The 24,915-nt window shown below is 42.0% G+C and overlaps 1 protein-coding gene across 2 annotated transcripts in view; it reads right to left on the minus strand.

Annotated features, from left to right (window-relative positions):
• Positions 1-4,437: 4,437 nt before the first annotated feature.
• PCP4 (Purkinje cell protein 4) overlaps positions 4,438-24,915 on the minus strand; it is a 69,586-nt gene continuing 49,108 nt past the window's right edge. Inside the window, exon 4 of one of the 2 annotated variants that reach the window (XM_074969837.1) lies at positions 4,438-5,789. In XM_074969837.1, coding sequence (XP_074825938.1) covers positions 5,662-5,789 — 128 coding nt within the window. In that variant the 3' untranslated portion in view covers positions 4,438-5,661. The remainder of the gene's footprint in view (positions 5,790-24,915) is intronic. The other variant, XM_074969844.1, reaches the window with a different exon arrangement.

A 24,915-nucleotide genomic window follows, 5' to 3' on the forward strand; every position in this document is an offset into this window, starting at 1 on the left:
GGCTGAATTAATTAAGTACTAGAAAATACACACAAGTGTGATCTAATTAAAATTCCTGCCCAGTTTACAGGGTAAAGAGCTGTGGATAAAGGCTATTTTCCTGGATTCCTGAACTGTTACAGAATTACAAAGTTGTAGATGAGTTAGAAAGATAGGAGAGGTACTTAACAGCCAATACATTCTTTAAAAATGAAGACAACTGTGTAGAGAATGGGAAAATATTGACTAGACAGTGGGAACACAGAACGGATCTGAGACTTAATGGAAATGATAGTGAATATGAGCCAACAAAGTGACACAGTCATGAAAATGCCAGAAACCATATAGATCTGTGGCAAGGGGAGTATCGCATATAGAATAATCAAGGTAATTATTTTGCTGTGCTTGGCATTGGTTATGTTTCAGCTGGACGGCTGCATTTAGTTTCAGGCACGTAGATAAACTGGCAGAGTTCACAGGCTAGCAACAAAAATTATAAGTTTTGGAATATGAGACCTGTGACGAAGGTTAAGGGAACTGGGCATATTTGGTCTACAGCAAATGAGTATAAGTGGCACAGGGAAAAAATGAAGAAATCGCTATAACTTTAAGAAAAGTTCAGAGTGGAACAAGCAGCCAAAGAAGGTTTCAGATTCACCATGACTAGAGGTATTGAAGGGTAGGAGCCCATCTGTCAGGGACAGATGAACAGTAATGAAAACAGCAGTGCCACATTATAAGAGATGGACTAAATAACCAACTCAGAGCTGGACTATGAGCACTAGAAATGTCACAGTTAATCTCGGTTTTCTTTTTTTAGATGAGTTTCTAGACCTTTTCATTGTGAAGATATACACTAATGCAACCCAGTCACTAAGCCGAAATACTAAATTGATTTTACCTTGGGTATGTTTCCATTTGAATTTTTGCTTGTGTTTTTAACACACATTAATTAACAAACATGATTATAATTTTTAGTGTACAAGAACGCACTCACACACCTGTCCTGGATCCAACATCTGTAGAGTTTCTACACTAGAATTTACAATCAGGTTAGTTAATGTGTGTTAAAATACGACTAAAACGTGTACACATATCCATTAGAATCACAAGTAATGACCGCTCCTACAGCTTTCCAGTAATCAACTTTCGTGTCTGTGACAGCCATGGCTAAAGGTTTTGCAATATTTGAGAGGATCCCAGCTCAGTGTCACCCACTCTGGCAATAACGGATCTTAAAGCTGATAAAAACTGTCCCCCAGCCACTGCCTGTAACCTCTAGCCATGAGAGACAACTTTATTTAAAGGACTAAACACAGTACTGAGATCAGGGGACTCCAGCATTTCAGTCCCAGCTCTGACAAAGACTCTCACTGTGGTCTTAATCAAGTCATGTAATCTCTCTGCCTTAGTTTGCCTCCCTGTAAAATGGGGATAGCAATTCTTACTTATTGTCACCTCACAGCCGTGTTGTGCTGATTAATGAGAGAGGACCCGATCCAAAGCCCACTGGAGTCAATGAGAGTCTTTCCACTGACCTCAGCAGGTTTTGGACCAGGCTCCAAATGTCTGTAAAGTGCTATATAAGTGTTAAAATTCACCAGAATGCACCCAATCCCTCTGGCAGTAGGAGCCCCCAGTCCCCTTGTTTGTTTGAATAATTTACCCTGAAGGGAAAAAGCTTTATCAAATATTGGCAACTACACATGGATCCTAGCACATGGACAACACTTCTGTAATAGGAAACTGGGAGATCTGAAGATGCCCTCTCAACACACACAAAAACACACACAAATTTTTATTTAAAATGAATCAGCTGGGTTTGGTTGTATCCCAAGGAATCATCTAACTAATCTCCCCAAATCCTCAAGCCAGCCCGAAGCATAAGGGTATGATCATAGTAGACAGCAGTTGGGCATTTTTGGAGACTGAAGAAAAACTTGCTTTGCAGACCCCCCACAAAAAAGGTAAGAATGGCTTTTAACAAATTAGCGTTCCCATTCAAATGATTCTGCGAACTTTCACCCACACCCCTTATTTACTACATTTATTTTCTTTTTATTCAGTCAACCTCCTCTGCTGTCTACCACCCTCCTCCCAAATTCATACTTCTGTAAATATCTTTCCTGACATATTTACACTGCTATATTCAGCCAAGATATTTTGGATCAATTTCAAATGTGCTGCAAACTGATGTATTTCTGGCTGAACTAGATTATATAGTAGCTGCTGAAATACACTTCACTAAACAGATCTGATGAAAAGTCTGCTCTGCAAGCAATCCAAAAGAGTATTTGTTACTGCCTATGTACTGTGTGTGTATAATATATATATACTTGAAACTATCTTTCCAGTTACTCAGTCTCTTAACATTGCACCTTTACATTCACTGGGCTTGATTCCCTGACTGATTCAAAATGGGTCACTTTATACTCAAGAAAGTGAATGTCAAAACTAAGGTGCAATTTGCATAGTCTAGCAAGGCTTGTGGTGATCTGCATTATATAAGATGTACAAATACAAAGGGAGACAGGCATATTTCTTACTGCTGCATCCAGAACAACATGACATTATTAACTGTTAGCACATGGAGTGAAATAAGCACAAACAAGACACCTGTAAATATCTTATTTGTATGCCAGAACTGGGGCCTGGACAGGATATTCAGGAACGCTACCACAACCACACATGGGCTGCAGGCTACTTTGTGGGATAACAGGTAGATAACTGGAGCAGAAAAAACATTGGTCATAATGCAAGTGAGGCACCCAGGGGTGGCAGCTCACCAGGGTCCCATAAGGCAGAAGAAAATGTACCACGGGCCTGAGAATGGACATGTGCAAGCAATCCAGGAAGAAAATTAATAATGTGAAGAGCACTTTGAAAATCTAGAGTACTTGCCAGATCCCTCATAACAGGGAAGAGACAGGTGTAGTAAACAGAAGGCAGTTCCTTTATTGAGGCTGCTGGGCCTACGCAGACACTGCAGTTCCCTGGCTGTCTAGCTCACAGACACAGGAAGATAGGCAGTATTACCGCACAGGATCTACCTAAATTCTGATCTGAAATAAACAACCATGGAATGAGTAGCTGACTATTGTACAGGCCTTCCCCCATTGAATTATAGGCTAACAATAAATCATTTTTGCTTTGTCCTAACGACACTTAACCAGGCATGTATGCAGCTATAATTATAAAAATAAGCTGCTGGTTTTTTTTTTTTTTTAATGACTTAAGCATTTGATCTCTGTCTCCATGGCATTGCTGCTCATTCACTGATGAGGGTGAGGGTTAACCATTTAGTGGGGCCATCTCACAGGAATCATTAGTGTTGCAGTCTCTGGAGCTGCTTATGGAAAGATGGTATCTTTTTATCATTTTCCACCTTGTGATTGTCTGGAGGTTTTATCCATTGAATTCACAGTTATAGTCCCACACATGGCAAGGGTCTAGATCCACTCAACCCACTGTCTAATATTACATTATCTTTGACCCATTTCTGATAGGTATTTTGGGGGGCTGATGACCTTCTATTCTCTCAAATCATCTGTTGTGGAGCACTCTTTCAGATTACCTTTTGGGACCTGGATGTTTCAGTAGCAACAGAAACATAATTGAGATATTAACCTTTCTCATCTAGGAAACTCCAAGGGCAAGTGAATTAGAGTGCCCACTTGGTGTTTGGAAGCAAAAATGAGATACAAATGAAAAGTATAAGCATAGCCCCAAGTACAGGGCAAGTTACTGGCTGAATATAGGTCATGTGCTTCAGAAAAGTGTGCCTATGTCTGCAAACCCCTCCCACAACCCAAAAACAGCCATATTTGCCTATTGGTGGTACAGATTTGTGACAAGGAAAACCTTGTTCAAAACCGTTCTGCCTTGAACATGAGAGAAAAAAACCAATGAAAATTAAGAGTTAGGTGTGAGAATGTTGCCCACATGGATGGGAATCTGCAGTGAAGCTGTGGTATAAAAATACTCTGCTATAAAAGAATTGTCTGCATCAAAGTCTGTAGCAATTAATCCAAATGTCATTCTCTCACGCCTTCTTGATTGTTCCATTGTGTGTGCAGACTTTATTTGTGAGTTGCACTCTGATCTTGAAGCTGAAAAATAGTCCTGGTGCTGAAAGGCCAGTAATCCATTTACCAATAGCCCTAGCTGCTGTGTCTCAACAATGAAATGGCTTTCATTCTGCCCCAACCATATGATTTAACCATGTGAGTTAAATTACTCCAAGGGGAGTCAGATAAAGAATAAAAGCCTATTGCTTTGCCCATAGCTTTTATCCAATTAAGGAACTATTACAAAGTTTTATGCTATTTCAGATAACATAGCACACAAGGTTAATACAATCCTTTATTATTTATTTTATTTTATAAAGACTTATTGGCCTAAACAAAATGGTATTACCACAACCCAAAACCTATTACAATTTTAAAATTATCATCCTGAGGCTCTTTATTATATGGTGTGGTGTACCTTTTGAAAGATAAATGGAAAGTCTGTGTTCTCTACATTCCATATCCTGAGATTACTAGGCTCATATTGGCAAGTTATTTGTGAAATTTCTAAAGGAGGTAAGCAACAGAAAGGCATCAAAGCTAGAGACAAAATATGGTCTTGTGATTGAGGCACTGAACTAGGATTCAGAAAATCTGAATTTAATCCTGGCTCTTACTTACTTTTGTCTGAAAAATAGTGCTTCCCTATCTTACAAGGGTGCTGTAAGGCTAAATGTAGTAATGAAAAACTAGATACTTCAGTGAAGGGTGGGGAAGGGTCATCACATAAAGTACCTAGAGAAAGAGAAAACTGTAGCGGGAGGCAAAGCATATGTTGTGGTTTACTTAGCAAACCATGGGAAAATATAGAGGGCCAGGAAAAATACATTAATTGTTTGGATAGGTAATGAACTGTTATAACCAGGAAAGAAAGTGTTTAGAGGGGAAAATCTCCCTCTCCATCAAATTTCTGAATATGTATGGTGTTGGCGGGGGATGAAAGGGGAGGGTTATTTCTAGAACTGTTGACATCTGGCATAAACTGTGTAATTCTGACCAGTAGAATCCAAATGGGGATGTATTGTGTTCTGTTTTTGATCTTGGGACCCACTGTGGGTAGTGATTTCCTCACCTAAACCATTTTATTGTCCGAATTGTGAGACAAAAATAAATGGCTCCCCTGCCTCCTCCATACCACCTCCTGTCTGTGATTTTTCACTTTCACCTCATTACAGGAAAAATCATTTTATTGTCACAATTGACTGGCAGCTGAAATTCTCCAAATGAGGTAAGCAGGGCTCAGACATGTTCTCTCTTCCCTCAGCAAAAATCTCATAACATATGTTGCTACATTATGTCTCAAAGCTGTAAGTGAAGAGGAAAACAGGCTGGGCTGGATTTGTCTGTAACACTGTGCTTGCTGGATTAATCTAAAGACAGATGCAAGAAGACACTTTAATTACTTCATCCTAACTTTTTATTACAACATCAAGTGAAATGGTGAGTTACAGAAGAAAAGGGACTGGAGATAATCACAAGGATGAAGCCACACACAAGCTCATTGTTATATACCTGCCAATAGGGTTTTAAATATTCTGTACATGCATCTTAGTTTTATTTATTAATTTCCGGACAGATCACCTCAGAACTACCACTTTAAACTATGAGGTAGCTACTAAGACTGGGATCCTGCCTTTTTCTTCTGGAATTTTCTGAACTGAGACTGTATCGCCACGGCAGCCCGTTCTGTCTCTGGTGCATCCATGTCTATGTCAAAGTCCTCTTGAACTTTCTTCTGTCCATCTGTCCCGAGAAAATGAAAAACAAATTAATATTAATTTGAGAATATGATAACCAACTGCACCATGCGATGGCAGCCCCCCCCCCCCCGCATTTCTCTCACATAGTCTGTCTATGAAGCCACAAAAGCTATTTGAGAACTAAAAGGCAACTGTGACAGAGTGCTGAGCCCCAGCAGCTGAACTAACATTCTGGGGAAACTGCAATGCTCTAATTGGTGCACTAATTATAGCAGAGCTCTCATTATAAATAAGATCTATTTATTTGGTGTCTGAACCAAAAAAGTTTTGGTTTTTTTTTTGTTTTTGTTTTCAAGGTTATTTTAACCTTTAAAAGTATTTGTAATAAAACTGACATAAGATTTGAAATGAAAAGTCATTAAGTTGAGAAGTCAAAACGTTTCCTTTTGAAAATGTCAAAGTTAATTTGACTTCTTTGGAATTTTTGTTTCCAAAGGTTTGGGCGTTCTGACTGAAAATGTGGCGAATTCAACATGAACATGCAAAGAGTTTCAACCTGCATTCTTGGGAGGTAAGTGGGGAGGGGAAGCTTCATCCAAAAATTTTCATCCTGCTCTACTTATAAAATGTTATGGCCAAATTTAGCACCCAGTCCTACAATGAACTGCATGGCAGGACACATCTATGCCTGCATGGAGCCCCAATGGCATTAGTGGGGCTCTGTCCAGATCCAGAGGTCCAATCATTCAGAACAACTTGCCTTGTCTTGCCTCGGATTGTAATCTATGGTATATTTAGGGCAGAGACCATTTCTAGTGTCTCTATATCTTGTAATTTTATCACAAGTTTTGCAATATTTAAGGTGTTTCTTACAGCCCTACATCCTGGACTCATGGGGCTACACCAGAAATTCAGCTTTAATTGAAAAGAATAAGGAAATAGCTAGCCCTCACAGTAGCAAAGATAAATTTTTAAAATATGAATCCTAAAGGTGCAAAAGTTACAGACCAAATAAAAAGGAATGCCAAATGTTTTATTCTTGAAATCTCATGATTGTATTAAAAAGCTCATTGTTCTGGAGGCATCTAAAATTTTTGAATACTTGGGGGTGGAAATACTGCATGTCTTTTCAACTGCTTACTGAAATGCCTACCACAGTTTAGACACTATGGACTCCAACTCAGTCATTCTTACGCTGAGTAGAACCTTAATCCAAAACTATCGTATTGATTTCAGTGGAACTACTCAGAGCAAGATATTCTTCCTCCTGAGTAAGGATGATGCAAATAAGGTCTTCTATAAATAATGATTATTATTAATAAACAAATATGTTGACATTATTTTGTTTTTATTTTTTAAGAAAAATATAGTTTTATAACACAAATTCTGAAATAAATTATTTAAATTTCAAGAGCTCTTTATCTATCTTTTCTTGTTACCCCATCTGTGATGGGGCCTCTACCCCACACAGGTGAACAGGTTAATAGGAGTCAGAGCTTAGTTAGTCCACTTTGTTGCATCTGGAGATTATAACGGGCTTGATTTGTTATTAGACCCAGCTGGGGAGGACCTGGGTCGTCTTCATAAAGGAATGAAGTGGAAGCTACCGAGAAGGTCCAGGAGAGAGGCCCAAGAGTGAGAAATTCAGGAGAGAGGAGGTAGGAAATTCCCTGCCTCTGGAAAGGATCTGGGAAAGGCAGACTGGAGAAGCCCACAGGGATGGAATTAATTTTTGAGGAGATTCTGGAAATGGGGCAAGGCATTGAGAGCCAGTCCTGAGAGGTTGGTGTTCTGACAGGGAAAGAAGGAGCAGAGAGGACCTAAGGAGAAGCCTGGGAACCAGAGGAGAGGCTGTGTTAAACATAGGCTGTGGGGAGGCAGCGCAAGGGACTGGGAGGCAGGATGTGGCCTGGGAACACTGGCAGAGGAGTAGAGGGTGCAAGTGCACAGGGGCCCATGCAATTTAGAGAGCCCCTGCAGGCTTGAAATTTTGTATCATTATTAAGGCTGTAGGCTTGTCATGGTGTGGAAAAAAGTCATAGATAGTGTTTGTCCATTTACTCATGACTTTTTGTGTGTGTGTGTGTGTGTGTCCATGACTCACTCTGCAGTAGCCGTTCCTTTTGTCCTGTGGGGATAGAGTTGGTCCCCTACTCTATATATTGTAACCTGGCATGCAGAGTCACAGCACCACTCAGGTTTGGCCCACCCAACTCTCTGTCATGAGGGGGGCAGGTGAGCCAAACTTCAGTGAGTGGCATTTTGACTTGGAGAACTGGCTCGCAGCATTGCTCAAGTTTGGCCCCTCCATCATCATGATGGCCTGTTTAGGATCATACAGTAATTTTGGTTGCATAGTGCAATCAAAAGGTTAATTAAATTAAGGCTCCTTGGTGGAAAACTTAATCCCATTAGTATTACTTTGCACTTCTATAACCGTTCCATCCAAGAAACTCAAAGCTCTTTGCAAACATTCATTCATTGACCCTACGGGATACAGAAACATAATCTCCATGTTATACATGAGGAAACTGAGGCAGGAATTTGCACAGACTCACACAATGTGTCAGTAGGAGAACCAGGAACAGAGCCCAGCTCTCATAACCTCTAAAGGTATGCCTGCGCCGTGATTAAAAAACACACGGTGCTGAGTCTCAGAGCCCAGGTCAGTTGGCTTAGGCTTGGGCTGTGAGACTATAAAGTTGCAGTGTAGACATTTGGGCTTGGGCTGGAGCCCAGGCTCTGAGATCTTCCCTCCTCACATGGCCTCTAAGCCCAGGCTCCAGCCCAAGCCCGAACATCTACACTGCTAGACCCACAGCCTGAGTTTGAGTCAACTGAACTGGGCCACCCACAGTCAGGCCACCGTTTTTTTTTCGTGATGTAGACATACCCTAAGACATACTTGCTCCCCATTACAGAAATATGAGTTTCGATGCCAAGGCCCAGATCCACAAAGCTTAGGCACTGACTTTTATTTTTCCCCAGGGATGCTCCACCCCAAAGCCCCACCCTCACTCTGCCTCTTCCCGCCCCAGCCCCAACACCTCCCGTGAGGCCCCTGCCCACCTGCCGCCCTCTGCCCTCCCCAGTCCTTCCTGAGCCTCCAAACAGCTGTGGCTGGTGGGTGCTGAACGCCACTATTTTTTTTCCGTGGGAGCTCAAGCTCCAGAGTGCTCAGGGACTCGGCGCCTATGCACAAAGGGACTTAGGTGTTGCAATGCTCACCCTAACCTTTAGGCTGCTAGCCACTTAGTAGAATCCACAAAGCCTGGGTTACGTGCCTAGGCTCCCTTTACAATGCATGTGTAGAGATAAGCACCTGAAAACGGGATCCACAAAAGCCTGCCTGAGTTAGCCAAGAGCAGGGGCTGACAAGGAGCATGTTTCCGAAGTCCTGCCCATCTCAGGGAGTTAGGCACCTGTATCTGGGCTGAGTTAGGTACCTATGTCCACTGGGAATCACCTGCAGTCAGGTACCTAATCTGTTACTTACAAGAACAGTGGTGGCACATAGTGTGGAGAAGGGAGGGCTCCACCTTATAAATTTAGTCCAGTGATTAGGGGACTCACTTAGATGTGAGAAACCCTGATCCAACTCCCCGTGCTGCCTGATGAGAGAGGATTTGAACAGGGGTTTCCCACCTCTCACGTGAGTGCCCTGATCACTGAGCCATGGGATAGTCTGACATGGGTCTCTCTCTGTCTTGTCCTGTTGAAGCTGTCCCACCATGTATAAATATGCACTGGGCCAGAGAGCGGAAGCAGTGAGCATGCCCCGAGGGAGAAATTTAAGCACCTAGGGTCCTTTAACAAAGGCTAGATCTACACTTCAAATGCTACAGCTGCAGCACTTCAGGGTAGGTCTTGTCTTCACGACCAGCACTACAGCGGCACAGCTGCACCGGTGCAACTGCTCTGCGGGAGCACTTTAGTGAAGACACTTCTGCACCAATGGGAGAGTGTCTAACTACACCGATGGCAATCTGCCTCTTGCAGAGAAGCTCTCCTGTCAGCATAGTGCCATCTACAGGGGGAGCTAGGTCAGTATAACTGCATCGCTCAGGGGTATGGATATTACACACCCCTGAGTGACACAGTGATACCAATACAGGTCTGTAGTGTAGACTTGGCCATAGACCCTACCTACACTGACAGGAGGGGTTCTCCCGTCGGTGCAAGTAATCCTTTTCCATGGACCTAGTGCTGTCTACACCAGGACTTAGGACAGCGTAACAACTCCACTCCGGGCTGTGGATTTTTTACACCCCTGACTGACGTCATTAAAACAACCTAATTTTCTAGTGTAGACCAAGCCAGAGAAAAGTTAAACTCCTAGTGAGTTTAAGTGCCTACACAGTTAAGTGACAGCTGAACAGGGCTTTTGTGGATCACAATGGCACCCAGATCTGGATGTTAGATGCTTAAGTCCCTTTGTGGACCTGGGTCTGACTGGCAGACTAGTAACTAGAGCTGGAACAAAAAAATTTCCCACTGTAAAATATAGTTTTTTGACAAAACTGTTGGTTTTGGGTTTGTTGTGTTGTTTTTTCTGGGGGGGAATATATCAATTCTGGAGAAATATGGTTTTCTCACAGAAAATGTCAAAATGAAATGAAAATTTTCATTGAGTCTTAGTGTGATTTTGTTTCATTTTTTTTTTTCAAACAAACAAACCCCTGAAACAACATTTTACATTTAAACCAACTCCTTTCGTTTTGGTTCAGATTTACTGAAAGAGAACTGACATTCTTCAACCAAAATATTCCAAATGAAGATTATTCATTTGAAATGTCCCAAAGAAAAAAATGCTGGTGTTCTGACCAGTTCTACTAGTAACCAGATTGTGGCTACGAAGAAGTACTAAGGAGAGAGAGAGATTACAGGTCAGAGAAGCTCGCCATTAAAATATTACAATAAAACTCTTCCAGGAGGAGTGGAATATACAGAAGTGAGCAATGTTCTTATTTTATCAAAATGTTTATTGGGAATTCTAAAGGGAAGCATTTAATCTGCTCTGACGTTGATACACTACTTTTGGCAATCTGTGGAACGTTTTCCACTTCTACCGTACCATGGCAAGCTTTTGGCTAGTGCTCGGCTTCTCATTGTCATCATAACTGAGAGACTTAGCATTAAAAACAAAAATAAACAGTTGCAGCTCAAGCTTCATTTAGAGTTTGCACAAGGGGAAGACACTGACCACACCTTCACTTCATAATTTGAATAGAAGAAGTTAAGCTATCAAGTTAGGATGAGATAGCTACTTTCACACTACTGTAGTATGAAATCTCAGCTGGACTGAATCATTCCCTGTTGTGGCAAAGATTTGCTTGCTGTGCTGACATGAAGTTCTGGAGTTCTTTCTTGTATATATAAGATTATAAAAAGAACAGGAGGACTTGTGGCACCTTAGAGACTAACCAATTTATTTGAGCATAAGCTTCCGATGAAGTGAGCTGTAGCTCACGAAAGCTTATGCTCAAATAAATTGGTTAGTCTCTAAGGTGCCACAAGTCCTCCTGTTCTTTTTGCGAATACAGACTAACACGGCTGCTACTCTGAAACCTAAGATTATAAAGACCACCAACTGTGATACATTTTCTTTGGGCTCTCTGAACCAAATAATCTCCAACTGGTGTACATCAGCCTAGCTCCATTGAAGTCAATTGCACTACACTAATTTATACCCACTGAAGAGCTGGTTCCACCCTTTGTATTTTTGGAACCATTTTTGTTCCTGTTGAAATCAGTAGTGCAATTCGTCTCGCTGTAGTATTGAAACATGTGAATGATCTGATGATATAGAGACAAGCCTCATTTAGACTTTTAGATATAGAAATTGATAGGATTCAGAAAAGGATTAGCCATGTATGTGGGTATATTAGTTATATTAGACAGAAGATAGATATTGTGATGGGGTGTATAAACCCCACAATGGCAGTGACAGAGTTACAGGGAGCTCATGCTTTGGCACCATGAGAGGAGACCTGTAATTATGGATTAGATTCTGCTGAGGAAATGCAGGCTGGGGGTTTCTTATGAAGGAAAGACTACAGGGCAGGAGAGATCTAGGAATCTTTTCTGCTTGCTGGCAAAGGAACAATAGAGGCGCCTGTAGGAAGGAGCTTGTACCCTGGGACTATTTCTGAAGGGAAAAGGTAGCTGAGGAGAAGACTCCTAAAGCAGGCCTGGAAGAAGTGACTCCAGGGAAGAAGCACTGAGGGTCACTGGGGAAGCCAGGCATCCATGGAGAAAGCCCTGGGAGGCAGTGGTCTGTAATAGAGTCAGGAAGTTTGTGGAGAATAGATTCTGAAAAGGATGGAAGAGTCTTTGCCCCTTTCAACTGGGGTGTTGTTACCCTGGAATGTGTGGGACTCTTCATGTGACTTGGTTGGAGGGCCAAGCCCACTGCACAGAGCACTGAAGTCCAGAGAAGGGTGAGGGGCAGAGGGGTTGCAAAGCCAGGTTTCACCATGTGGCGGTGCTCTGGCATGATGCATCTATGATAACATATATGTTTTGTTTTTAAATGGTTATAAACCCTCACGATTCCAGGCATTAACCAACCACTAACTGAAGAAGGTTAAGAAGAAATTTCCCCAGTAGGCAGGTTATTCCATAATTATCCATTGTGGGGTTTCTAGAAGCTCCCTCTGAAGCATCGGTTGGCCACTGTCAGACACCAGACTGATCTGGTATGTCCCTATGTAGAATGAGTCAGATGGATACACGTGGTCTTGTTTTCACAAGGGAAAAAAAGGTGTTCTTAACTTGAGTTGGCTAACTTAGTTGAACTAACTCAAGGTAAAATCGTTAACATGACCAGCAACCTTCTGTGAAAACTACAAACTGGACTGTCTCTTGTAGGATTTTACTGCAAGTTGGCTAACTTGAGTTAATATCACACCTTTTTTCCCAGTGAAGACACATTCTACGGGTGTTCTATGGCTGTCAGGAACATTAGACTCTCCATAGAGCATTATGTCCAATCTAAAATGAAACACAATATTCACAAACCAGACTCCCAGGTTAAGACTTGTCCAGTGCTAACATGCTCAAATGCTGGTACCGATACACAAGCAACAGGATTCCCCTCCTCTGTCCAAAGGTTATCCCTCATCCCCACTCTTTTTATTTTATATGGGCAAGTTAAGCTGAGTCTCCCAATGATAACACCCCTCAAAATGACTTAACATAATGAAATATCTGCCAGCTGCAATACTATATGATCTGTATTGGCCAGTTTAGACAGCACCTCCATCAGTAGATGGTACTATGTCCTTATCTTAGCATTAAGCAGTTGTCTTGTATGTTATGTTTTTGTTGTTCTGATCTGGGGTGGTTAGCAAGTTCAGTCTTCCTGCCTGTGTGTGCTGGAGTTGGCACTGGAACTTGTAGTGTCCAATAAATCTCTAATTCTATAAGTGAGTATTACAGAACTATCTATTCCATTTCCCGAACAAACATTAGAATGTTAACCTTCTTTTGTGCTTCAGAAAGTTATAATCGATAACAAATACTAGATGGATAATGAAACTTTGTCAGACTCTTCCTGTAAAGAGGCGAACAATCCTTGTACACACTGAAGCTTCCCAGCTAACTCCTGAGAAATGTGGTGCAAGTGTAATTACTCACAAATGCCTTTGGCTAACTTCTTGCTTTACTTCTCAAGTCTGTACCAAAATGAATGATGACAGCACAGGAAAATGGAAAAACATTACATTTCCCTCCAGAGCCATGAATGCAAAACAGCCCTATGAGGCATTAAAGCAACGAGGTATAGGGAAATACACGTTTCAAACGATGTTAGAAAATTAGAGAGTTAAATTTAAGAGTTTCAGTTCACTCTTTGCTCTAGAATAGCTTCATGTTGCCATAAATGAAGCAAAGATTGTTTTTTTCATTTCCTCTAACAACATTCGGAATGAAACTGTACTGGAGCATGGGCTGAAAACTATAAATAGTAATGACACTTCAGATCTTAAGTACCACATGCTCTCCTTGTCCCAGTAAGGATCAACAGGAGTTACAGAAATGTGGGTAGAATATACCCCAAAGAATACATTGTTTTCAAGGACTGAATTGCAGTATTTAGCAACTGGCGCAACTAAGGGATGGGGAAGAATGTCAGCACCCCACAGAAAGTTAGCTCATGTAGGCACTTTGCCTCCCATAGGGTCAAAACCTCCTCAAGTGGCCCAGTGCTCAGGGGGACTATACAGGCTGCACCATCCTTTATGCTTCCCTGACCCCAGCCTGTTAAGCCAGCCAGTACAGGCCATGGTTAAACCAGACCAACACTGAATTGGGGAGCTCCTCATTTCTGGTCCCATGGATGTTACAGCCATGTGGTAAAGTGATGGTGCATCATCTTGTGTGACAGGACAAGAGACTACCTGACCAAATTTCACAACAGTTCCCATGAAGGCTCATAACCTGCCAGAGAGTGTGGATGTGTGCAGAGTGTGGAGAAACACAATAGGCAAATCATGGTCTTCCCAAAGACCCTCTCCACTATATAGGGCCAGGAGAGCTGAGAGAACTGACAACACCATTCTGTTTCCCCTGGATTCAGGCTAGAGGAGGAAAGCCAGAGCTTCCATCTGTCCCTGGAACAGAGGGAGAGCTGGAGGTGGCAGACTGCTTCTTTCCTTCTCTGTCCCCCTAGATGGGAGAGGGAGCCAGCAGAAGGACAGATCTTGCAGCTGAAGAAAGGAGGCCGATAGGGGTCTCAGCTCAGACAGTTTTTCTCCCATCAGATGCTGGTGCTGATCCACCCACTGTCAGGAAGGGTTAGAGCCCAAAAACTCCCCAGCCAGGGACAGCACCTCCTGCTCTTCTGATGCAGGACTGTAGATACTTCTACCTGACGTCCTCATTTTACCAGACAGTGAACAGGCAGGAGGGAAACTTCAAGGAGCTGAGCTCTTCCACGCCCAGGAATAACACTGTTTCTAGTGTTAACAGAGTCAAGCTCTGTTCCAACATGCTCCCCCTTCTTCTTAACCCCTGCTCAGCATCACTCACTAAAAGATACCGCAGAGCTCACTGACTCAGCAATTCTACCTTGCTGTTCTCGATGATGTTAGGCTCCTCTGAACTTGATTGATACCAAAACACATGCTTCTGTGATCTCACCGGCTCAGCATCTCTAGCTTGCTGGGGTAATTTCAAGGCACTACTTTCTGAGAGGGCTCTCAGAAACTTCCATACTTCTAGTTTGGTGAGTTGATGTCAAGGCTCAGGCCTCTGTGAACTCACCAGCTCAGTAGCTTTAGTGAGTCAAGGAAAATATCTGTGATACTACGGGTTACCACCAATCTTGCTTGTTTGCCTGGTCAGAGACCAGGTTTTTGTGTGGTTACTGCCTTACTACCACCACCTTATTGGGCTGGCCTTATCTTCTATCAGTTCTCTGGGTCAGCTCCGCAGTTGCCAACTTTCACACAGTAAATAAGCACCCCGACTTTCACAATAAGCCAAAAATCAAGCTAATCTCATTTCAAAACAAGGCCAAAACAAGCCAATCACTTAGAACCCCAACACTTTGTGACCCCCCGCCCCCGGCGTGCAATCTGGGACTCTGGTGGGCCCGCTGTGCACCCCTGATTCTCTCCTCTGCTTGACCCTGCTTGCCAGGAGCTGATAAAAAAAAAAGAAGCAACAAGCCAAAACCTAGCCAATTAAGCCATAACCAAGACCAACTTCTGCATTTTGTTTGTGGGTTTGGTATGTCTGGCCAGCTTTTAACCTCCTGGGTTGATATCTAGGCACAGACCTCTGAGAAGTTACATACTCAGCACCACTGGTTGGCTGATCTAATGTCAAGACACAAAGTTCTGTAAGCTCCATGGCTCAACCACAGCTTGCTGGGTTGATGTAAAGAGACAGCCCTCTGTGAGATTCCTGGCTGATCTTCTCCAACTTGTTGGACTTATGTGAAAGACCAGAGTCCCATTCTGGCTCAGATCTTGCCTAGCTTGCTGGTATAATTCCAAGGCATAGGCCTTTGTGAAGTTACTGCCTGTGTGAGAGGAGCCATTACACTAAGTAAAATTATTTCCCCATGTTTATTTCCCTCACCCCCCCACACTGCTCCTCGGACGTTCCTGTTAACTGCTGGAAATGGCCCACCTTGATTATCACTACAAAAGGTCCCCCCCCGCACCCCTGCTCTCCTGCTGGTAATAGCTCATCTTAAGTGATCACTCTCCTTACAATGTGTTTGATAACACCCATTTTTTCATGTTCTGTGTGTATATAAATCTCCTCACTGTATTTTCCACTGAATGCATCTGATGAAATGAGCTGTAGCTCAAATAAATTGGTTAGTCTCTAAGGTGCCACTAGTACTCCTTTTCTTTTTGTGAGAGGAGCATGGCCCTCTCTACTCCTTACCAACTTTGAGGACACAGCAGGGGTGCTATGCCTTCACACCCCTGCAGTGATAGGTCAGTAAACAGATTTGGGGTGTGGGGGGGGGAGGAATGAAGCTCCCTCCCCCAACCCTTGTACAATGGCATATCAGAATCTAATTCTGAAGATGTGAATCAACACGTAAATTTCGTTATTTTAAAAGGACATTCCTACTAACAAGCTCAGGGATTACAGAAGAGCTTTCCTATCTATGCATTTAAAATTCTACAGGGTAGTATCTACACAGATATAATTTTGTTGTAACCATTCTACTTGGTGAGATGGCGTTTTCTCTGCAGGTAAATATATTGGTTCTGATTTCCTTAACTTATGGTATTAACAACTTTACGTTTTCAAGTACCACTTCCAAATCTCTAAGGCAACCCATTCTGTTTGAGAGTGTGAGACTGGGTTTTGTTTTATTTCTTTTGCAGTGGTTGGTTATTTTGAAGGAAACAGGTGCCTGGATGGTATAACTTCCCCGCAGTAATCACCACCTAACCCTGGACAGCAAACCTAGAACCTAGATCTCTAGTATGACAGCAGAGAGAAATAAAGGTTGTGACTAGTGATCAGGTTAACTCTACAGCTAATTATCTGACCAGCAGCAAGCAACTCCTTTAATATCACTAGAAACAAGAAGGGAAAGGAATTAACATCTTTCTGTTAAAACTGTAAATTATCGTTTGGTATAGAGATGACTTTATTTATTAGTCATCCAGAATCCGTTTTTTCCTCAGATTGACCTTTACTTTGGTAATGCAGTGTTTTTATCTCAAATGTGGAAAAATTAGTTTTGATGTAGGGCAAAGACGGTGGTTCTTTTATGAGTTTAAAAATGTGTTTTTCAGCATGAGGCATTTGAAGTGTCTGATATTTTTCCAGTTCTAAAAATGTTATAGAGAGCAGCAATATTACTTTTGACACAAGAGAAATGTAAGGGCTGAAAATTATGTATAATCAGATAAAATATAATAAGACAGAATGGAACAGTCATAAAGATAAATTTACAAAATTCTATTTTAAACTAATATCTAGCCTGCTAAAGATGATTTTCTTCAACAATTAACATGGTGACAAATATTGTTTGTACTGAAACATTAATATTTAAAGTCATTCGTTTCTTTAGAAATAATTATATTGATGCCCCAATTATAGACTTTTAAAAAGGCTAAAAAATATGAGCTTGTGCTAACTGGGATCTTGGAGCGATTGTGGGTGTAAAGTTATATGCATAATTAAAATACCAATACAGGGATTCTGCTTCATGCAATGATGACCACATAGAACATGCCAATTGTAATGACCACCTCAAGCTTCTAATGTCATCGGATCTTATTAGCTAAGGTTGTGCCTGATCAGTCCTCAAGTGGCTAGCACACAGGGAAAACTCAGGAAGCCACAGGAAGTGGTGTTGATGGCCACCGGACAGCACTTCCTCTTCCTTCTGAATCACTACTGAACCAATTTCTGGCCAGCAGGTACTATGCTGTTGAAGGTGTTATACTTATGATTATATGAAAAACCAAGGTCCTCCTGACCACTTTTAGTCAGCTCATGGTCCTGTGAGACTCTTTGCAGGAATATGAGCATTAGCCCAATGTACTGGACAAGTTTGAACTAGGAATTTTCATGCTGCCTCATTAAATTCCCTGTATTATACTTTCTGTTGAAGCTGTTGTACAGTATTGCTGTGTATAAATGAACAGCTACACTGTCCTACCACAGAACTGACTGCATTTCAGTAATGTGTGAAGTGAACCTCCCTCTCACCCTACTCTGGTGTATTGTAAACTGCATTAAAATTACAAGCTATCACTTTAAATGCAAGAGGTTTCATGATCCTTTATGCATGTAGGGAAGTATGCAGTCTGGGCCTAGCAACAGTCTGTCTGCAGAAAGCCAGCATGTAATGTTTCATTAGCAAAGAGTGAGGCTGAATGCAGATTAAGTTGAACAAGAGCACTGCTCTATACATGTGGCTGAGTGTCTGCCAGCCTAACTCCCCATGTTCCAGTTTTCCTGGCATCCCATCAAGAAGTCCCTCCAGGGAACGTGGGCTCTCTGGCTTCAGTTCCATTGATCATGATACGTTTCCTAATTTTACAAAAAATTTTACATAAACACTAAAAATAAATTATCGACACCCAGACCCCCACTAGCATCCATAGTGGACACTATGCCGCTTACACTGGGCAAAGCTGGAGACTTTCCACACAAAATGCCAATGTCGTATATTGGGCACAATGTGGACTGACTTCATTTGTAATGCAGATGTTTATGGTCGCTCCGGTCTACAGACTGGAGCAACCATAAACATGCACTGGAGCTGGCATGTCTCTGACTGCTTTGATCTTGTTGGGATCTGCTTTCAGTCCCTCTGCTGTGAGCAAACATCCAATATATTCACTTTCACTGTTTGTCACATTTTTTTCTAGGTTGAGTTTTATGCTCTTGTCCCCATATCACTGTAGAAAAGTTTATAGTCTTCTGTCACAGTCTTGTTCAGCATCTGTATCATTGCTGCCTTTCCTACAGTGAGGATAACATCTGCAAGTTGAACAAGTGGAACTTCATGAACATTTGTGCTCTGCTCTGTCCATGTGCCTGAGTGGCTTCCAGCCTAACTTCCTGTGTTCCTTCCAGGTGTCCTGGCAATAGCAGTCCCGCCAGGGAACATGGGCTCTCTGACTCTGGTTCCATTGATCATAGTACAGAGAGTAAGGTGGGTTGAGTTGCTCCTCTGTCTTGGAGAGCAGCCTGCTTTGTCTCTCTTAGTTTTGGGTTCTTGTGTGCTATTGTTGTGAATTATAAGAAATAAAGTAGAGTTATGCTGCAACATTCCAGCAAGAGTATTGTATGTTATCTAACTTCACTGTGTGTCTGTTGTGAAACGGATCATATATTATTTCTATAGTGGTAGTGCCTAGGAGCACTAGTCATGAACTGGGACCCCAATGTGTTAGGTGCTATGCAAACACAGAATAAGTCTCTGCCCCAAAGAGCTTAAAATTTTTATGAAGTGCACAAATATTTCAGAATGTAAAGTTTAAAAGCAAGACCTTAGTCCTTACGCAAAAGTAGAATATTGAGTACTTTGGAAGATTGGACATTTAACAAATTTAATTAAAATGACTTCAAACAAATGATTAATTGCAATGACCAATGGCACTCAAGGCCTTGATGAACAACAAAGCAAAAGAAGTATTCATCCTCAACACTGATACAGCCTCCTTCGAGTTATGACTTCCATATTTCTCCAAGAATACCTCAGCATAGCTCAGCATATTGACAGTAAGGGTGTCAATTATGGGGGTGACTTTTTATGAAGTTCTTTCACACTTACTGATTGGTCAGCATGTTTTGCTGCCTTTTTTGCAGTTGAGCAGTCAAATACATCAGCGCCTTTTATTCTCCTTTCAATTTAGAGCAAGGATATGAAATGTTAAATCTGCTGATAGGACATAGGTTGAGTATTTTCATGAGCAAAAGTTATGCTGAAAATTTTGAAGTTAACTTGGCAATGTTTCTCATGCTTCTGTAACAGGGGACTAAAGTTAACAGCATAGTAAGTAAGAGAAAATACTTCATGCGAACAAGGACCCAAGTGACACTTGCTGTGGAAACAATCATGGAATTGACTGCATGTGGTGAACACAAAATCCGCTATACTATTCTGCTAACATTGGGCCAAATTATAGCTTCTCTTATGCTCATGCACTGTAGGGTGGAGAGGACTCTGGGGCACTGTTCCTCCTAAGCTGTGTGTGTGTGTGTGTGTGTGTGTGTGTGTGTGTGTGTGCATACGCACACAGATCCTAAACCCCACACACACGGCGAAACACCACGCGCACAAAAATTTGCACAGAAGCACAACAATTTGCATAGAAGAAATTTTTTGCGCACAGGGTCTGTCAAAAATTAGAGGGAACATTGCTCTGGGGGAATTTTCTTCTGTCTAGCACACATATGTGAAAGGCAGCCATGACTGGCTGCAGGTTTGAGGACAGCAAGACAGAGAAGACTGAGTGGGTGTGTCTAGTGGGACCCAGCACAGCCTATTTGCTCACTAGAGTGGACATGCTGGGTAGGGGGATCCTGGCTAGCACCCTGTTACATAGGTGCCAACTCCATGGATGCTCAGCACCCACCAGCAGCCCTGCCAATCAGCTCTTCCCCTCCCTCCCAGCACCTCCTGCCCTCCCATGAGGCACTGGGGCAAAGGAGGAAGAGCGGGGGCAAGAAGAAGTGGGGGGAGGGGTGGAGTGGGGGCAGAAAGAGTGGGCGTGGGAGCTTGGGGAAAGGGCTGGAGTGGGGGCAGGGCCTGGGGCAGAGTGGGGGTCGAGCACTCAAAGGTGGTGCCTCTGCCTTTTTAAAGGTACAGCAAAGGATGCTTCTCACCATGGGTCTGATTTGATGCCTATTGAATCAAGAGCCTCATGTGGCCTTTACATAAGCCCCATATTGCCCATGTGCAAAGGCAGGGTGAGTACCTCCAAGCGCTGCTGTCCAAGCGGGGAATCTTCTCCCCCTCCCTACTGGAACTCATCCATCCTCCCTGCCATGCATGGGCACCCACTGAGTTATGCATGGAACATTGCTTGATAGTTGCTATGCAAGTTTCCCATGAAAATGATAGTTAGTTTTTAAAAGCCCAGAATAGGTAGATCATTGATTCAGTGTTAACTATTGGTACACTTGCACAAATGTCACATGCCCCTTTTTTTACATTAGAAATTCACACAAAAGAGAGAATTATTAGTGGCCATGAGAGAGAATGTGAAAAGTGTCACTCCTCCACATAAAACACTAACATTAGGAGTTCTTAAGAAGATGCAAATGTATTTCTTCCCATTCTGAGCTCTAATACATGCATTTCCAACTGGGATCTTGAGGAACATGCTGTACAAAGAATCCACCAGGGCAAAAGGTAAATTTCCTCCCATAGAAGTAGCAGAGAACTCCTATTGGCATGCAGGACAATTTATTGTGAAGTGCAGGGGAAAAACAATGACAATTAATAGATTCCCTAAAAGACTAGAACATGAATTAAAAAGGACACGGTGTCCTTCTCAGATGCTTGTTCATTACTTATAGAGAGTTACTATGTTGCTGGCAGACGCCTGGAATTCTAACAAGTCAATACTAGAGCTCTGTCGGATTTCTCTCTCTGGCCTTTTGTGTCTGTACTGAGTGAGGGTTGATGGTATAGGGTAATGCAATTTTCTGAGCCTTTTTTTTAAGCAAGGGAGACTAATGAGCAAGGTCAGGCACCAAAGGCACTAGACAGCACTTTCTTCAACCATTTCTTTTTTCCATCTAATGAAATATAGAATTTCAACTTTTCTTTTACATAAGGGACATTGAACCAGCATCTTCTTTTGAACTTGAGATTTTTGAAAAGAAAGTATGGTGCCCCAGGGACTTAGGGAAGAATTGTGGCTGTTCAAAACACAATGCCTTCCTGTGTTCCCCTTTGGATGGAGAGATACCAAACTGCCCCTGTGTAGGGTCTACCTTCAAGACATAATCTACCCTTAGACTATGTACAAGCAAATAAACTGCAGTAACAGAACATAAAGGGTGATACCATGATCACCTGCTTTATGGAGTATGTCCCCGATTAGCTTTTACCTGCAGTCTTTACTCCTTGCCCAGGCACCAGAAAGGAGAATATACAGTGATGTCACAAAGGGGGAAAGACTTTGTTAAGCTTTGCTGAAAGTTTAGCAAATGCCCACTGAGCATGACCAGAAGTGGCCTTATGGCTTTTATTAGTTTATAATGGAAAAATGTATTGTTCCATACCTCAAAAAAGGAGGATGGATTTTGCTTGAACCTCAAAAAAATCACCTTCCGGCAGAGAAATGCTATGAAGTATGAATGCTATGAAGTATGAAAGGTATTTCTTAGAAAAAAAATGTCCACTATTTTAGATTCTTGTGGATTCACAATATTTCTGTGATATTCAAAAGGTGAAAAAATTGTCTATTTTCCAATTAAAACCTTTGCAATGAGGAAAATGGAAAAGGTTCCAGTGTGAGGGTGATAGGAAAACAAAGAAGATTGTGGTAGTTGTGAGTTTTTGTCTATTTCTTTTCACTTAGTTTTGACTTGGTGCCTTTTTTTCAAAACTCCAATTTAAAATCTATTTTATTAGGGAAGAGTGGGCATTGATTTAACAAAGAACTTGCAATCACAATTAGAAATATATTAAACTCAGTGTGAGCCTAATTGAATCCAAGAAATAAAGGCTTTCCCCTCGACTAAGTGGTGTTTGTGTGCGTGTATGGTGAGCAAATACACCAAAAAAAAAGTTAAGAATATTAAGGTTGCAAAGTTAAGTACTCAGAAGTTAAGAAATACCAGAATTAAGGATGCCTGGGCAACTTTAATTCAGCTCTCTTGTGCATGTGCGTTGTGGTTATCTTTAATCACGTGATCATAAACTCATAAAGTGGACAGGATGGATGGTGCTCAATTAATGAACAAGTGTTCAATATTTTGTTTTAATCTTCGTTGTTCAATGTGTGGTTCCAGGCCTTATTGACTGCACACAATTCAAACCCTGCTCTGAAGACAGAAGTATTAATTTCCTCCTGGGCTTTTCTGTGGCACTCATCACTATAGAGTGTTTGTTTAATCTTTGCAAAAGTTGGGTAAGGTGAGGGGATGGTATTATCCTCATTTTACAGAGAGGGAGCTAAGGCACAGTCAAAAGTGTCTGCTAATTTTGGATGCCCAATCTGAGACTTCTAGGGCCTTTTTTTTTCCCCTAGTGTTCTTAGCATTACCTATGCTCAAAGCACAGCTCCTATTAACTTCAGTTGCAGTTGTGAGTACTAAGAACTTCTCCAAGCCAGGATTTCTAGTCAGGCCCTCAGAAAATGAAGAACAGACACTTAGTGACTACCTGGCATCACACAGGAACTCTGTGGCAAATTAAGAGAGTAAATTCCACATCTCCAGGGCAACAGTCATGTCTTATCAATGAGACCCTCTTTCTCTTCCTGCAGTGCCCTACCTCATTCACTAAAAACCTTCCAACTTATATAACAAATAAGGCAGGGCGTCTTGCAAACAGCAGCCACCCTCCTTGCATGACCCTGCTTCATCCCCTGAGCTGAATGAGACAGGGAAAAACAGTATGTGATCATTTAATTAAAGACTGTATCATGACGCATATACATAGGGGTGCTGAATTAGGGTTGCATGGGCAACCTTAATTCTGGCTTTTCCTAACTTTTTACGTGGCAACCTTAATGTTCTTTTAACAAAATGTGTGTGTGTGCACATGTGCTATTTCCTAGGTTTTTTTAAAATCAAACAAATTCTATCATGTGGAACCATTTTGACATTCATCCAGGTCATAAGCAAAGTTGGAACATTTGGATCCACCACCCTGACCTCTGTCATTTGAGCTCACGGAAAGCAATAGTAGGTTGTCATCCTCTATTTGGACCACCACAAGAGCAGGATAAAGCCACACTTCGCTAGTGGGTTCTTCCTACTGTTTCCTAGTCTCCTTGTCCAGTCTGTCTTATTCTCCCGCCTACCCCCGAGCTCCTTGTCTGATCTGTGCCCCTTCTCCCCCCATTTCCACCTCCCAGTCCTAGTCCCAGTCTCCTTGGCTGACCAGTACTGGTCTGCCCCATGACTCCCATACAAGTCTCACCTGGCTCCTTGTTCCAATCTACTCCTTTCCTTTCCTTCAGTCTGGCTGTTGTCCCCTGAGTATTTGAGTCAGGCAGATTCCTCCTTCGTGCTGGGGGCAGGAGGGGAAAGGGGGCAGGACATGGGTCATTGCGAGCATAGGAGAGTCAGGCTCCCTGCTCTCAGTTCTGGTGCCCAGCCCAGAGCAGGCAGGAACTACAATTACAGGAAAAGTTCAGCTTTGCCACTGTAGCCCTGGACTGGAGGACTGGCCTCAGTTGCTCTGTGGCAATGGCATCTGTGCAGTTTGGTCAGCAGCCCTAGCAGCTGTGAGAAGATACAGCATGCTCCAGGAGGATGGAATCTTTTAACTACTAAACTCTAATAAATCTCTACTGAGCATGTGCACAATGTGATTTTTCAAAAGCTTATAACTTGGCCAAATGTGAGTAGATTTTTCACAGGGATGGCAAAAGACAAATCCCTGACACAAAGGCTACTTCTCAAAGACGAGGAGGTCAGATTTCTTTTTAACATTGTTTCATTAGCCACATTCTTGGAAACAGCTGACCCATTTTGGGTGAAACTTTCCAGAGTAGAAAATGTCAGCCCTTAATGGTTAAAGATTGACAAAGTTATAAGCAATTGAAAAGGGGTCTTATACTGGGAAGTGCCAGGTAGCCTTAAGAGGTGTGTTACCAATCCTGCCTATAATAAAAAAGAAGTTAACAGCTTAATTTAAAGTGAAAGAGAGAACCCAGAACAAATGAAATCGAAATAAAAGTTAGGAATAGATGAAATATCTCTAAAGAAGGTTTAAAAAGAATGTGCACATTCTAGTGCTGGTGTTTTATTTGTACCAGTGATTTCTCAAAGTTTTCAACGTCAGTGCTTACTAGCAGCAGAGTCTGCTTTAAAACAATCAAATAAAAGACAGAAGATAATCAGTGATTTCCCTTAAGAATTCTATTTTCTAGAACTTCTCTCTTGCTTAGCTTTGCTCTTAATTTTAAACGTCTCTGAAAATATTTTCCCATGTGTGAATTTAAGCTTCGATAGACACTTTTTGAGTTCTGCTTGGATTTACAGACATGTCA

The sequence above is a fragment of the Natator depressus genome, chromosome 1 (assembly GCF_965152275.1).
Source record: "Natator depressus isolate rNatDep1 chromosome 1, rNatDep2.hap1, whole genome shotgun sequence".
Lineage (NCBI taxonomy): Eukaryota > Metazoa > Chordata > Testudines > Cheloniidae > Natator > Natator depressus.